The 17447-nt window shown below is 32.1% G+C and overlaps 1 protein-coding gene across 8 annotated transcripts in view; it reads right to left on the bottom strand.

Annotated features, from left to right (window-relative positions):
• The window catches only part of LOC127861221 (uncharacterized), a 361489-nt gene extending 354922 nt beyond the window's left edge, over window positions 1-6567 (bottom strand). For 3 of the 8 annotated variants that reach the window (XR_008040136.1, XR_008040137.1, XR_008040138.1), the window contains exon 1: window positions 6432-6567. Coding sequence is in view for 5 of the 8 variants with exons in the window: in XM_052399629.1 (XP_052255589.1) it covers window positions 6432-6486 (55 nt within the window). In the remaining 3 variants the exon portion in view is untranslated. Of the gene's footprint in view, window positions 1-685; window positions 768-6431 lie in introns of those variants that run through there. The other 5 variants (XM_052399622.1, XM_052399626.1, XM_052399625.1 and 2 more) reach the window with 3 other exon arrangements.
• Between the last annotated feature and the right edge of the window lie 10880 nt (window positions 6568-17447).

Here is a 17447-nt window from a genome sequence, read left to right as displayed (position 1 = left end):
TATCATTTTGCAAACTGTGCGCATATAACCACTTATATATAAATACGAATAATTATAAAAACGACCAAACCAACAAAACTGACACTTCCGTGTGACGAACTTAAAGCCATATTTCAAAGTATCACACATATTGAGCCTGAGTATTTTCATAAATATTCGGGGTATTGAAAACATCGTTATTATATTTTAATGCTACATACATGTACATACCTGCTTCCAAATGAACCTAATACATGTTACTATTCATTTCGTAGCCGTTTTTTAGATAAAAAGTTGACTCGATTGTCAAATACGGAAGGTAAATCCCCTTATCGGTGTCACATTTATATATTTTAGATACTTCCGTGTCTTTATAACTGAATACATAAATCATCTTGAAAGATGAGTTCGTATTAAAATGTACTTCCGGCTTGTATTTACACACAAATGTAATCAATATTAACTAGCACGGTCTTTGTAATACGTATTTTACATATATTCATGTGTTGGTTTAGTAAATCAGCGTTTAGCATAGATTAGCACTTATTTTAAGTAATATTAATTTTTTGTTTTATTATCTACGATATTAATAACAGTTAATACTTGTTTATGTAGTTAATATGCGTTTAGGCTTTATATTTTGATAAACGTTGACACATATAGTTATCAGTTCATGAACGTAATTATAATAAACGGATATATTTACCGTGTACAGTATCCGTAGCCAACATAATGACGCACATAATTTTGTAAAACCACATTATGTCTCATTCTGTACTGTCCTGAAGATTAAGACTGACTGAATGAGGAAGTACACTCGGTAATGATAATGCACGCGTGTATTGTGGTATGGTTTTACATAAAGCATAGCTATTCACTTGATGATTTATCAAGTAATTTTACAAGTAGTGTAAACTTGTTTAGGTTTAAAACTGATGTTAACCGCGAGGGCGACACAGTTGTTTTTTAACAAATATTGAAGCAATGAAACTTAATCAAATTGTAACTATTGAAAAGCACCCAGTTTACAAATAGTTTAATATTAGTTTCTTCAATGGTACACGTTTATTAGTATAATATTTAAAACTGATGTTAATAAGGACGCTTGGACCTTTCAATAGGGTTGGCAAACACCATTGTAATTGTTTGTGAAATATCTAGTGTTTAGACGATGTACACTGTGCAAGTCTGAATAAATATTTGTCTTGTCTTGTCTTGTAAATAGTTACTGTTTTGTATTGTGACGGTAGTATGAATTCAGATATGTACGTACATTTTGTTTAAAGAAATGATTTACTTATGTAAGATATTTGAATGCAAAGAACCTAACACGAATTAACCAAGGACAATTTGAATGTTTTAAAGAATTTTCTTGAGTTATCCATAAGCAGCTTTGTAAATACGGCGCTAGGTGAAGGCTTTACGGTTGTGTTTATATATAAAACACTAATTTATAATCATAGTTAATTGTTTTATATTTTATTTTACTCTATGAGACATATGTTAATTCACATAAAGAAACTACATATTAGCATTGAACGAAAAAAATATAAACTACACGTATACTGTTAATATGTCAAAACTATTTTTATATATGCTGCAACAACCCTGTATACAAAGAGCATTGGAAGAAAAACATATAAGCAACGCGTTAAGTATCAACTATGCTTTTTTGGGGTGGCGGTTGGTGGGTTATATGTTGAATTAATATTTATCCTCACGACGTGTTTCCATCGATGTTTTCGAAAAGAGATTTTATATAAACTCTTGGATGTTACACAATTAACGTAAAACATGCGCTCGTCATGCTATGTTTATTATACGATTACCGTTAAAGTATTAACCAAATAACGATATTCGCGTTCTCAACAACAAATAATTTATCTCTTTTTATTTGTGCCATTATTTTACAAACGCAAGTAACTAGATTCTACGTGTCACCTACCACACTCCTGTTTTATTGAAAGGTCATAGTTGTCGTAATGGACCACATGTAGTATATCATGTTGTTCCCCATTAACGTTTGAAATTCCAACACAATGAGTTTGAACGTAAATCATTACGCTTTGATAGAAAGTAACAATGAAACACACATTCCATAGTTCTAAAAATAGTATGTCTGAAAAAAATATGCATTACAATTGTCTAATCGGATCTGCCAAATAAGTGTAAACTACATACACAGTTATTTTTTTTTTCATACACGAATATATTGAGATACATTAACACATTGCGATATGAACATAGAGCACATTGTAATAACAGAGTTATAATACGTTTTATTTTAAAATGTAATGCTAAAATCGATTTAAGTTTTTGTATCGTTATTGCTTTGCGTTGTGGACAATAAACAAATCAACTAGTGTTGGTCTATGTTCATAAATTTAAGCGATTTAAGACATACACATCAAAATGTAACATGTGTGTTTGTTTATTTTTAATTAAAGAGCTGAAATAGTAAATTAATGATCTCGCAATTGAAACACGCTATTATAACACCATATACACTGTCCAGAACATCCGAATATCAGCGTTACCAACATGAATTGTTTTGACGCTAGGGTCATGTTCTTTTGCAACCAATGAGAAATGTGATTTCGACATGTGTTTTCCTAAATGTCAATTAAAATCGCCTTTTTTATTAACTGAAGGTTAGAGATGTAAATGGTTCTAACATTGTCCAGAAACTTGTTACGCAAAGCATTCATAACGGGGTAAACAGTAGTACAGCTTTGTATTTGAATGGTGAATATAATGCTAGTTTTTATCTAAGAGATATATATTACACCTAACCTTTATGTAATTTTTTAATCGATTTCTTAATATAACTTTAATATAATCGAATTTCCTAGACGTAAGATTAGGCCTGAAATATGGATTTGTAATACCTTGTAATATTGAACGATTGTAGCTACTTTCATCTTTGATGTTACCGTGTGATTGTTTGTACAGTATAGTGTTTATTTATGAAAATAAAATTATAAGTTGAGTGTCGGTAAAAGTCAACCTGAGTTGACATACATGCATAGTTTGGTTTACTGCACATGACCGTCCTTCGAGTGCCTTTACATCGACTCCGATAAAATGTCGGAAAAGTGTATATTAAATAATCAATGGTCGACAGGCCCTTATCTGCGATTTCAATTCAGGCGTTGGTTTTAATAATTAAATACCAATGTAAGCGATGTCATTATTTCTAACAAAGTTGTTTTGATAACAATAATACTGTCCTGGTTTCATATTGGAGATTAATGCATACAAGCAATAACAAATTAAATTTAAAAAAATAGTTGCATGTGTTGCTATGAACCGTTTTGTGACCATTTAATCGTACATGTTGTTTAAGTGTACATAAACTAACCATCGCTACAAATCGTATTGAAAAATCCATCACACCGCCGCTGTAGTATGACTACTGCGTTGCCTGCTAATCGACAGTTTAACTGATCCTACAAGTAATAACATATACTATTTTTACTGTAAATGAACATAAATTAAAAGTACATCTGCAATCTCACATTGAAAGACATATTGATTAGTAATAGTTTACATCGCGATCATACCAAAGATCTGGGTACATACTTGATATTCGAGATATGTGCGTGATATATGAACCGCACCTAATGGTTAAAAAAAAAACGTCATTCGTGTTAAAACTGTTCACAAACTGGGGATCGCATGCTACATACAGATACAGACATATTTATATTGTTCAATATGTTTGTTCAAATAGTAATTGATACACATGATTGCGGTCAGTTAACCAACGCACACTTGTTTTGGGATAACGTGTTCACCAGTGCACATACTAATGTCAGGATCTGCTAATTGCCATTATTTAATGATACGTTGAGGGTTAATGACCGTAGAAATATCAGAAGAGCTAATCACCACATACATGATGTCACCTGGTTGGTAATCAAACTGCCATACTCAGATGTGAAGTAATTTAATACAAAACAGTATTTAAAAGTTGACGAGAAATACAAGCAATATCATTTGCAGTAGACTTAGATCCATTTTTAATTAAATAATAGCATAACTATTCATATAAGATGCCGCTTATGTAGGATAAACTTTCTCTAAATAAATTATGCATTTTGCTTGTAAAATATACTGCATAATTCGTAAAATGGTTTCCAATATGTTCGATTCTAGAGTGCGTTTCGATAATAAGTATATTCATTTACTGCAATACGTCAATGTTAATTACCCGCAAAAAGTTCGGTATCTGGAATATATTTTAGTGTGCATTCCTTACAATTTCAGACCTTTCGCAAACCTTTGTGCGGACAATTTTCCGCATATAAAAACTTTAAGAAATTTTGGACGACATTGTGCTAAGTCAGCTATTCAAAGAAATATGTGTGCATTTATTGGACCAATTTATTTTCAATTAATATGAGAGAATGTTATACTACTTCTGTCTTGAACTGAACAGCATTACATTCTTTCTCTTAAATCAATTAATGTACATTATGTGTCTTACTGCAACACATTTTCATAGAATTTCGACACATTGTTGTTTGTGATATAGAATGATAAGCTTTAACGTGTGATGTTATTGATGGACTTAACTAGCCGAAAGGCATTGTACTCCAAACATTCTAACACAACACACTTTCTTGCAGTACACCAATCAGCTCAACTGTTACTGTTTACTCACTCCACTTTGTAAAGCCAAAAGCGTATTCACAAAATTCAGAAAACAATCATATACATAGTATTATTTCTAAATAAACAGATAATACGGTGTATGTTGTATTATACAATGTTATCCATGTTTGACCGAAATGCTATGATTGTGTTTTTAATTACACAATTTAAGTGTTAATTCTAAACTATATATATCTAAAAATTGCAATACTGGTTTAGTACACGCATCTTGTAAAAATTTCGATATCTTATTTATCTAATGTTCTTTTTGTTAACAGTATACATCTGATAACATTTACCATAAGTATTCTCATTTTTAAATAACTGTCAACCTCAAACAGCGTTTAATGCCGTTATTTATTTCCTAACATTTAATTAACTTAGATTTAATTTAAAACATTATATATAAGATACATTTAAATAAACACGATAAAGCATACACCTTTTTCCTAAGAACAAAACAAACGATTGTGGAGAAAAAGTCCACATATACTTCAGAATTGATTGGAAGGATGTGTAAAAGATAATTTAAGTTAAAAAAAAAACGTTCTGTGTATCACGTTCCGGTGCTGCCACAGTATATTTAACTTGAAACTAGATGGTGGATTCATTGCTTAAAACGTATCCATCTCTAACACAATTAAAACATTTGATTAGTTTAAACACGTCATTCCTCTTTTTCGGGCACTTAATTTGCTGATATTATCTATGTAGCAAAAGAGTTTCATTTGGTTGTCTAATTGTTGGACACCTTGGTTGTCATCCTTAACACATGCAAATAGCGGTTCCTACTTAATTTGTGCATCAATAAACAAGTTTCTACTTGATGTGAACACTCGGAACGGTGGTTCTTACGTTATTTAAATTTCATATTAGGTGTTTGATTTAAAAATTGCCTTTTTTCAAGCAAAAACGGAAGAGGTTGCTATGTTCTCGCTATTCAGCTCATATGTAATGAGTTATGCGTAAGAAAGCACACAAACGAACACGCTCGAGAGAACATGCTCATAAATATGAATATATATATTGATATATCGTTTAATCACGATGCTCTTGCAGGAAGCAGGACTAATCAAAGATAAACCCGGATTTTTATCTTCAAACGTAAAATATATCATTTTGCAAACTGTGCGCAGATTACCACTTATATATACTAACGAATAATTATAAAAACGACCAAACCAACAAAACTGACACTTCCGTGTGACGAACTTAAAGCCATATTTTAAAGTATCACACATATTTAGCCTGAGTATTTTCATAAATGTTCGGGGTATTGAAAACATCGTTATTATATTTTAATGCTACATACATGTACACACCTGCTTCCAAATGAACCTAATACATGTTACTATTCATTTCGTAGCCGTTTTTAGATAAAACGTTGACTTGATTGTCAAATACGGAAGGTAAATTCCCTTATCGGTGTCACATTTATGTATTTTAGATACTTCCGTGTCTTTATAACTGAATACATAAATCATGTTGAAAGATGAGTTCGTATTAAAATGCACTTCCGGCTTGTAATTACACACAAATGTAATCAATATTTACTAGCACGGTCTTTGTAATACGTATTTTACATATATTCATGTGTTGGTTTAGTAAATCAGCGTTTAGCATAGATTAACACTTATTTTAAGTAATATTAATTTTTATTTTTATTATCTACGATATTTATAACAGTTAATACTTGTTTATGTAGTTAATATGCGTTTAGGCTTCATATTTTGATAAACGTTGACAAATATAGTAATCAGTTCATGAACATAATTATAATAAGCGGATATATTTACCTTGTACAGTACTCGTAGCCAACATAATCACGCACATAATTTTGTAAAACCTCATTATGTCTCGTTCTGTACTGTCCTGAAGATTAAGACTGACTGAATGAGGAAGTACACTCGGTAATGATAATGCACGCGTGTAGAGTGGCATGGTTTTACATAAAGCATAGCTATTCACTTGATGATTTATCAGGTAATTCAACAAGTAGTGTAAACTTGTTTAGGTTTAAAACTCATGTTAACCAAGCGAGGGCGACACAGTTGTTTTTTTAATAACTATTGAAGCAATGAAACTTTATCAAATTGTAACTATTGAAAAGCACCCAGTTTACAAATAGCTTAATATTAGTTTCTTCAATGGATGGTACATGTTTATTAGTATAATATTTAAAACTGATTTTAATAAGGACGCTTGGACCTTTCAATAGGGTTGGCAAACACCATTGTAAATAGTTAATGTTTTGTATTGTGACGGTAGTATGAATTCAGATATGTACGTACATTTTGTTTAAAGAAATGATTTACTTATGTAAGATATTTGAATGCAAACAACCTAAACACGAATTAACCAAGGACAATTTGAATGTTTTAAAGAATTTTCTTGAGTTATCCATAAGGAGCTTTGTAAATACGGCGCTAGGTGAAAGCTTAACGGTTGTGTTTATATATAAAAACACTAATTTATAATCATAGTTAAATGTTTTATATTTTATTTTACTCTATGAGACATACGTTAATTCACATAAAGCAACTACATATTAGCATTGAACGGAAAAATATAAACTACAAGTATACTGTTATTATGTCAAAACTATTTTTATATGCTGCAACAACCCTGCATACAAAGGGCATTGGAAGAAAAACATATAAGCAACGCGTTGAGTATCAACTATGATTTTTGGGGGGTGGGGGTCGGTGGGTTATATGTTGAATTCATATTTATCCTCACGACGTGTTTCCATCGATGTTTTCGAAAAGGGGATTCATATAAACTCCTGGATGTTTAACAATTAACGTAAAACATTCGCTCATCTTGCTATGTTTATTATATGATTACAGTTAAAGTATTAACCAAATGACGAAATTCGCGATTTCAACATCAAATCATTTAGCAATCTCTTTATTTGTGTCATTATTTTACAAACGCAAGTAACTAGATTCTACGTATCACCTACCACACTCCTGTTTTGTTGAAAGGTCATAGTTAGCTGAATGGTCCACATGTTGTATATCATTGTGTTCCCCATTAACGTTTGAAATTCCAACACGATGAGTTTGAACGTAAATCATTACGCTTTGATTGAAAGTAACAATTAAACACAAATTCCATAGTTCTAAAAATAGTATGTCTGAACAAAATATGCATTACAATTGTCGAATCGGATCTGCCAAATAAGTGTTAACTACATGCACAGTTTTTTTTGTCATACACGAATATATTAAGATACATTAACACATTGCGATATGAACAAAGAGCACACTGTAATAACAGAGTTATAATATGTTATATTTTAAAATGTAATGCTAAACTCGATTTAAGTTTTTGTATCGTTATTGCTTTGCGTTGTGGAAAATAAACAAATCAACGAGTGTTGGTCTATGTTCTTAAATTTAAGCGATTTAAGACACACACATCAAAATGTAACATGTGTGTGTGTTTTTAATTAAAGCGCTGAAATAGTATATTAATGATCTCGCAATTAAAACACGCTATTATAACACCATGTACACTGTCCAGTACATCCGATTATCCACGTTACCAACATGATTTGTTTTGACGCATGGCTCATGTTCTTTTTCAACCAATTAGCAATGTCATTTCGCCATGTGTTTTCCGATTTGTTAATTAAAATCGCCTTGTTTTATTAACTTAAGGTTAGAAATGTAAATTGTTCGTACATTGTCAAGAAACTTGTTACGCAAATCATTCATAACGGGGTAAACAGTAGTACAGCTTTGTATTTGAATGGTGAATATAATGCTAGTTTTTTTCTAAGAAATATATATTACACATAACCTTTATGTAATTTTTTAATCGATTTCTTAATATAACTTTAATATTATCGAATTTCCTAGACGTAAGATAAGGCCAGATATATGGATTTGTAATGCCTTGCAATATTGAACGATTGTAGCTACTTTCATCTTTGATGTTACCGTGTGATTGTTTGTACAGTATAGTGTTTATTTATGAAAATAAAATTATAAGTTGAGTGTCGGTAAAAGTCAAACTGAGTTGGCATACCTGCATAGTTTGGTTTACTGCACATCCAATAAAATGTCGGATAAGTGTATATTAAATAATCAATGGTCGACAGGCCCTTATTTGCGATTTCAATTCAGGCGGTGGTTTTAATAATTAATTGCCAACGTAGTCGATGCCATTATTTCTAACAAAGTTGTTTTGATAACAATAATACTGTCCTGGTTTCATATTGGAGATTAATGCATACAAGCAATAACATATTAAATTAAAACATATTTGCATGTGTGACCATTTAATCGTACATGTTGTTTAAGTGTACATAAACTAACCATCGCTACAAATCGTATTGAAAAATCCAACACACTGCCGCTGTAGTATGACTACTGCGTTGCCTGCTCATCGACAGTTTAACTGATCCTACAAGTAATAACATTATACTATTTTTACTGTCAATGAACATTAATTAAAAGTACATATGAAATCTCACATTGAAATGCATATTCATTAGTAATAGTTTACATCGCGATCATACCAAAGATCTGGGTACATATTTGATATTCAAAATATGTGCGTGATATTTGAACCGCACCTAATAGTTAAAAAAACGTCATTCGTGCTAAAACTGTTCACAAACTGGGGATCGCATGCTACATACAGATACAGACATATTCATATTGTTCAATATGTTTGTTCAAATAGTAATAGATACACATGATTGCGGTCAGTTAACCAACGCACACTTGTCTTGGGATAACTTGTTCACCAGTGCAAATACTAATGCCAGGAACTGCCAATTGACAGTATTTAATGATACGTTGAGGGGTAATGACCGTAGAAATATCAGAAGACCTAATCACCACATACATGATGTCACCTAGTTGGTAATCAAACTGCCATACTCAGATGTGAAGTAAATTAATACAAAACAGTATTTAAAAGTTGACGAGAGATACAAGCAATATCATTTGCAATAGGCTTAGATCCCTTTTTAATTAAATAATAGCATAACTATTCATATAAGATGTCGCTTATGTAGAATAAACTTTATCTAAATAAATTATGCATTTTGCTTGTTAAATATACTGCCTTTTTCATAAAATGGTTTAATTGGCCGAAAGGCATTGTATTCCAAACATTCAAACACAACACACTTTCTTGCAGTACACCAATGAGCTCAACTGTTCCTGTGTACTCACTCCACTTTGCAAAGCCAAAAGCGCATTCACGAAATTCAGAAAACAATCATATACATAGTATTATTTCTAAATAAAAAATAGTTTTTGTAAAACAGATAATACGGTGTATGTTGTTTTATACAATGTTATCCATGTTTGACCGAAATGCTAATATTCTGTTTTTAATTACACAATTAAAGTGTTAATTCTAAACTATATCTATCTAATAATTGCAATACTGATTTAGTACACGCATCTTGTACAAATTTCGATATCTTATTTATCTAATGTTCTATTTGCTAGCAGTATATATCTGATAACATTTACCATAAGTATTCTTATTTTTCAATAACTGTCAACCTCAAACAGCGTTTAATGCCGTTATTTAAATTCTTAACATTTAATTAACTTAGATTTAATTAAAACATTATATATAAGATACATATAAATCAACACGATAAAGCATACACCATTTTTCTAAGAACAAAACAAACGATTGTGGAGAAAAAGTCCACATATACTTCAGAATTGATTGGACGGATGTGTAAAAGATCATTTAAGTTAAAAAAAAACGTTCTGTTTATCACGTTCCGGTGATGCCATAGTATATTTAACTTGAAACTAGTTGGTGGATTAATTGCTTATTACGTATTCATCTCTAACACAATTATAACATTTGATTAGTTAAAAAACGTCATTGCTCATTTTCGGGCACTTAATTTTCGGATATTATCTATGTAGCAAAAGAGTTTCATTTGGTTGTCTGATTGTTGGACACCTTGGTTGTCATCCTTAACACATGCAAGTAGCGGTTCCTACTTAATTTGTGCATCAATAAACAAGTTTCTACTTGATGTGAACACTCGGAACGATCGTTCTTACGTTATTTAAATTTCGTATTATGTGTTTGATTTATAAATAGCCTTTTTCAAGCTAAAACGGAAGAGGTTGCTATGTTCTCTCTATTCAGCTCATATGTATTGCGTTATGTGAAAGAAAGCACATATACGAACACGCTCGAGAGAACACGCTCATAGATATGAATAGATATATTGATATCACGCTTAATCACGATGCTCTTGCAGGAAGTAGGACTAATCAAAGATAACCCCGGATTTTTATCTTCAAACGAAAAAATATATCATTTTCCAAACTGTGCGCAAATAACCACTTATATATAATACTACGAATAAACGACCAAACAAACAAAACTGACACTTCCGTGTGACGAACTTAAAGCCATATTTTAAAGTATCACACATATTGAGCCTGAGTATTTTCATAAATGTTCGGGTAATTGAAAACATCGTTATTATATTTTAATGCTACATACATGAACATAACTGCTTCCAAATGAACCTAATACATGTTATTATTCATTTCGTAGCCGTTTTTTAGATAAAACGTTGACTCGATTGTCAAATACGGAAGGTTAATCCCCTTATCGGTGTCACATTTATATATTTTAGATACTTCTGTGTCTTTATAACTGAATACATAAATCATGTTTTAAAAACGAAAACAACGTGTTTTGGAATCTTAATATCTCACACGCACACGTCGTAGAACTACTTTTCTTTCTCTAATGAATGTCTTTTTCAATTAATTTGTTTGTTTGAGAATTAGATTTATATTGCTCTAAAATAATGAGATTATAGGTAATTAAAAAGATGTCTTTTGCAAAATTAGAAACATATTTTACTTTCGTTTTTCGGTTAACAAGATTCTCGCAAATAGTTATTTTCAAACTAAAAACAAAACACAATATTTTGTATAATAAACGCATCTCCCAATTTAATAAATAGTTTCCTACCCTTCCGAAGAAGCCGGTTATATTCTGTGCTCAAGACTGTCGGTCGGTCGGTTTTTCGGTAGGTCGGTCGGATTGTTGTAAATCATTTCGTTTCCGAACGATATATTGAGAACGCTTAAACTTACAATCACCAAATATGTTACTAAGGTGTGAAAGAAAACGCCTTCAAAGTATCTTCGATTTACGGATGTTAATTAGCTTCTGCTGTCATCTGATACCTTATATTATTTTTTTGTAAAATCTACAGGCATACATTTATGCTATTTACATAATTGTCTGTACACATAACATGACTGGAATATTATTGAACAATGCATCATGAATTGTGTGGCATTAAGTAAAGTTTGGAACGTGAGGTTATATAGAACAGACAATCGTATCCTAGTTTGTTTACAAGCATCTAAATAAGGATGAAGACACATGAATCAAACGGGAAGCAAATCACTTGAAATGATAATTTCTCGATTTACATCGTTTTATCTCGATTTATCTCGATTTATCTCTATTAAGTAGCATTGTGTTCCTCGCAGTCGACAAGATTTGGTCATTCAAAGAAATAATTGAATCCCTTTGGGCTATGTAATAAATACCGGAGCATTCCTTTTAAGTGATGGACGTTTGCACACATCTCGTTCGTTTTACAACCAAGGCACATATCTGTGTATGCCTGTTTATTACAGCATATAGCCATGAGTATCAGTTGATACCCGGTTTTATGACACAAACAGTAATATTGTTTTTAACAACTTTTAAAAGAAACAAAACATATTTACAATAAGTATAAATGTATACAAAATAGTGTTCAAATACAGAAGTGATTTATAAACCTCAATGTTTATTTTTCTTTTTCGGCTGACGCGAAATTAAGGTTGATCATACACTGAGTTTACTGGTAAACAACTATTTGGCGAAATTCATGTAGTCCCTGATCTTGCTAAATTATTAGACCAATGATATTTGTGTCCCGCAAACAAGCCAAATAAAAGGTTGACGCATATGGACTTGCGATGAACTGCAATGGTGAAAGTCATTGAAGTATGTTTATTTTGACTGAAATATGTGCATGTCCGGGTTTATATTAAACTGGTTTTGCATGCCCTGGTATAGATGTTGCTTTATTTTGAAAACGATATTAAGTCTGCGTACACTTAAACAATGTAAAACAAATACTATTCACCTCATGAGAACAACTTCCTTAATTGCATTATACACGAATAAAAATAATTTCCATTTGTCAGCAACACAATTGACCAAATTGGTAATGCCCTCCTATATTCAAAATATTGATGCAAATTTTGGCTATTGGAATGTTGTTACACATTTTTCCCCTGCTCCATACTTTCTACCGACACTCGAACCGGAACTAACGTACACTCATGACATGGTAAGTTCCTTTAAACGTAGCATTTCAAGTTGCTTATGCACTACTTAAAACATTCTCCGCTTAAGATAGTGTACTTAATTGTTTGCGAATGTTATGCAAAAATGCTCATTCTCTTGCACGTTTATACTTGTAAAAGTATCTGTTTTTTCAATAGTTCAATATAAAATGCAGATAATGAAGTGAGCAGCTACAACTGATGTTTTGATGAGACTTTCTTAATTGTAATACTAACTATATAACGTGTTTTCAGTTGAAAAGTCATATTTTGTACTTGTCGCCTGCATAAGATACGCTGTTAAATGAATTTAACATGTTACACGAGATCGGTCCGCCATTCCGACAGTCTGTTTGATTTGAGCTTCCCACGTAACTGAAATAAGTAGTATTGCTTAAGATATGAAAAAAACGTATAAATATATAAAGCAGCATATTCATTTACATAGTTGTTATTCTTTATTATTAAAGCACTCATTTGAAATATCCTTCTTTTTAAGTGTTACACCAATACAACAATCATATAGTTGCATTGTGCACGGGATTTCATAGACAAACTTGAACAAGTTAAAATTTGACATGTATTGCAGCTGATGTTAACTGTTGTTATATATATATGTATATATATATATATATATATATACACACATATATATGATGTTGTGCTTGCGACCAGGAGATTCCAAGTCCGATCCTCACTATGAGCGCACTCCTGATCTTTCTTAAGACAACTAGTACATGTTTTTCCTAGAAAACGGAGATTGAGTGTGCATACGCAATACTACCATTGTAACGGAGCAAATATGAAACGGTTTAAACCAGCTTATAAACGTAGCCGAATAAATAATTAATTGTTTTTGTATTCAAATAAACAGCTAATTATGTTGAAACATTGCTTTAATTAGGAGTGTACTATTTATTGATGCTGTATTTTTATTAACTCGCAGTTTTGGTAAAACTCAATTTATATCGATAAACAAAACGGTTGATCGTTCGGAAATCGCTGTTTAGTTACCGAACAAACAATGAAAAACTACACACGAAACATCATCACTGTATATGTAAAATGAAAAGCGAAAAATGTTAAAAAAAATGTCTAAACTGTATCGATATGTACACATACGGATGACAAAATACTGCATTGCTTAACTGCTTCGAAATGAAAATAAAACGAGTTCAAGTATCTCGTTGTTTATCGTAACATACCTCTTTATATAGCTTCACTTATATGTATACAGCCCACATTAGTACAATTGCATTGAAGTTATTTTATCTAAATAAGTATTTTTATACATTCAAATATTGTTGTTAATTATTTCTTGAGTTGTAAATCGCTCACACAACGGCAATAGGTGCACTGTGCTTTCTTAAACACAAATGACAGCGTTTATTGTTTAGGAAAAAGCATGCATATTTAACATTGTTTAATATTTCGGTATCGGCTTTAAGAAACATAATGAATTCCTATTGCCTTTGACAAGAAAAAAGTCAAATGTGCTGTCCTCCTCGAATAGCTTTTGTTTGTTCATTATGTCAACTTCAGAGCTTTAAACCTTTATATAAGACTAGATCATATTTCGAGCAAACGTCGATGTAGATTTTGGAAGGCATTGTAACATGTGGCGTAAACTGTGTGTTCGTGGTTTGTTAGATAATGCTCGTTCATTCAGATGTCAGTGACTATAAATAACGATATCGCGATAGTAAGTATGTTTGTTGTCATTTAACGTTGTTAGAGTGATAACACTAATATGAAAGGGACATTCGTTTAAAAAAATACGGTATTGATAGTTAAACAAATATTGTTTATTAACACTCAACAATATTTGCAAGCATTTACATTAACATTTAAATCAATGCAGATAAAATGATATGAAGGATATAACAACTTTCCTTTCTTTTTTAATATAATGGCAACACATGTAGGAAAAAAACTTCTACCAACAAACATGTATTCCATAAATGTTAATCTATTTATATAAACATAATACAACTGCTCCATCAGGAGAGAACCTTAATCATAGAAGTCGATCCCTTAATTATAGCAAAGGGCCAGTTTAACACAGACAAACGGACTAGACATGGCATACATATACAAAACAAAACAACTATCATCAATGCCTGGTAATGAAATATGCAAAGCAATGTGTTTTAAACCTATTATAGCAAGCGTTGAACAGTATAGTTTATTAAGTAATTTACTGATAAAACTGTTAATGTAAACGATTTCGATTTTAAATAAAGAAAATTCAATGCTATTGCCGTTAAACTACTCAATGGTTGTTTGCAAACTGGAACAATAGACATGTAAAAGTTTTATTGTAACTGATTAACTTAAATAAATGTATACAATGATCAACAACATCTCCTCATAGATTTCAAAGCTTTACAGATCAACCTTATATACAGTTTAATATTCCATGTGCCATGATTCCGCCGAGGTTTATCGTGTTTTTGCTTTGAGAACACGCGTGTTTTTGCGACCGTTGTTTTAATTCATCTTTAGCATATTAATGATAAAAAAAACAATTTTATCCCACTATTACAGCGAAATCGGTTGATTAAAGCCCCGTTTATTTAATTTCATCTATAATCAACGGCAAGGCTATAATCAATGGCACGAAATGACGTCATCAACTGCCGAACCAGGACTACTTTTTCCCACGCACCTCGTCACCTGTGTTTGCCAAGTGCATCAATAATAAAAACAATCTCAAATGTTTGTCAATCTTAATGACCTTAAAACAAAGGAAAGTAGCAAAAAAAACGTGTTTTTTTGTCATTTATTTTTATTAAAACCTCAAGTATTAGGTAAATTTAACACTATGCAAATAGGTTCTGTTGTTGCTCCCCTTTGAAGAAGTCAGTGCGAGTTGCTCCCCTTTGACCGTAGAAAACAATCGTCTGGACCAAGAAATCCTGTGTTAATTTACAAGCTGTACTCGGATATGCATCCATCTGATTTTTCTTCAAAGCATCTTTTCTACCTGGCAATACGCACAAATGACACTGCATCCCGGTGATTCTTGCGTCAACAATTGGGTGTCAACAAGTTAGGTCAGATGCTGAAGGCCATGGCAAAAGACTCCGGCTTTCTCAAGCACAAGAGAATAACGAACCACTCAGTTCGCAAATTTCTGGTCCAAAAATTTCGAAATACAAATATCCACCCACTGAAACCATGGCAATAACAGGGCACAAAAATGTCCAGTCCTTAACCAATTATTCCAACATATCTGTTGAACAGCTGCAAAAGTGTTCATTCTTGCTCAGTCCAGTAAATGTAACAATCCAACAGTTCCTCATGTACACCTTCACGCACCGAAACTATGGCCGAAATGCAGCCTAGACAACCACTGTCTACCGTCGAACAAGTTGATCTTGATGTTCGCCCCACCCAGTCACTTCACGGTTCACCAGCGTTCGAACAACTTTGCCTCACAATTCTTTGGTGCCACTTTCAAAATGTTAATGTATATAATTAGCTTAAATCCAAGTTATCTTTGTTATTTCGTCACGAAATAACCACATATTATAACAAAGAAGCAAATAATGTGCACCTCGTGATCGACTCGATAGTTTGATATCGAAAGTGAATTGTGTGTGGTGTTAGGCTACGTTGTAAACAAATGTAGTTCCTTGTATATAACAACTTAATGTCATATTGATATCATAAAACTTAAAGATTTGCAATTCAATATGATTAAAATTGTAATTAATAACGCTCGACACTTTGTTACAGAACGATATTCTGATTTAAAAAAATGAATATTTGATCAGCGGTTATTTTTGGAACGCGGAGTAATACACTGACCTTGGTTACACTACAGTCATTATCAAAGTACGACAAACACTCGTGAAAACTTATTTTGTTTAAATAAAAAAAGTTTACTGAATAAAAGTGGGATAAATAGAATAATAGGTCAGTGTTGATTATAGATCAGGTTTATCATGCTCGGCACGAAAACGAAAACGCACTCGCCAAGGCTCGTGCTTTTTGTTTTCTAAGCCTCGCATGATAAACCTGATCTATAATCAACACTAACCTATTATTCTCTATACATGAAATGTCACATTAGGAGGATTACACACTGACATAAAACATGGTCAATGCGAATTAAGGAATAATATCCTATATCACGCTTACAGCGTTAAACCCCTTTATTTTTCTTCAAGCGGTAACATCTTCACTTTCTTAATGGGTAGGGCAAGGTTGATTAGAAAAGAGATTGTATTCACCTTCGTCATCTTTTACCGATGCAGATCCAGCTCTGACAGTCATTGCAGAGGCAGTCATGAAGCAGCCGTTGCTTGTTGCTGCGATATGAATACGTCCCTTACCTTCGACATGGTCGTAATCATCATTTTCGCTTGCTCGTGTTGCATTTGCTTTGTAACTCACTTAAGCCGTGTCATAGAGATTGATTTTTGGTAGGTCATATACCTAACA

Source organism: Dreissena polymorpha, chromosome 15 (genome assembly GCF_020536995.1).
Source record: "Dreissena polymorpha isolate Duluth1 chromosome 15, UMN_Dpol_1.0, whole genome shotgun sequence".
In the NCBI taxonomy this organism is placed as follows: Eukaryota; Metazoa; Mollusca; class Bivalvia; order Myida; family Dreissenidae; genus Dreissena; species Dreissena polymorpha.
This window is presented reverse-complemented; position numbering and strand designations above follow the sequence as displayed.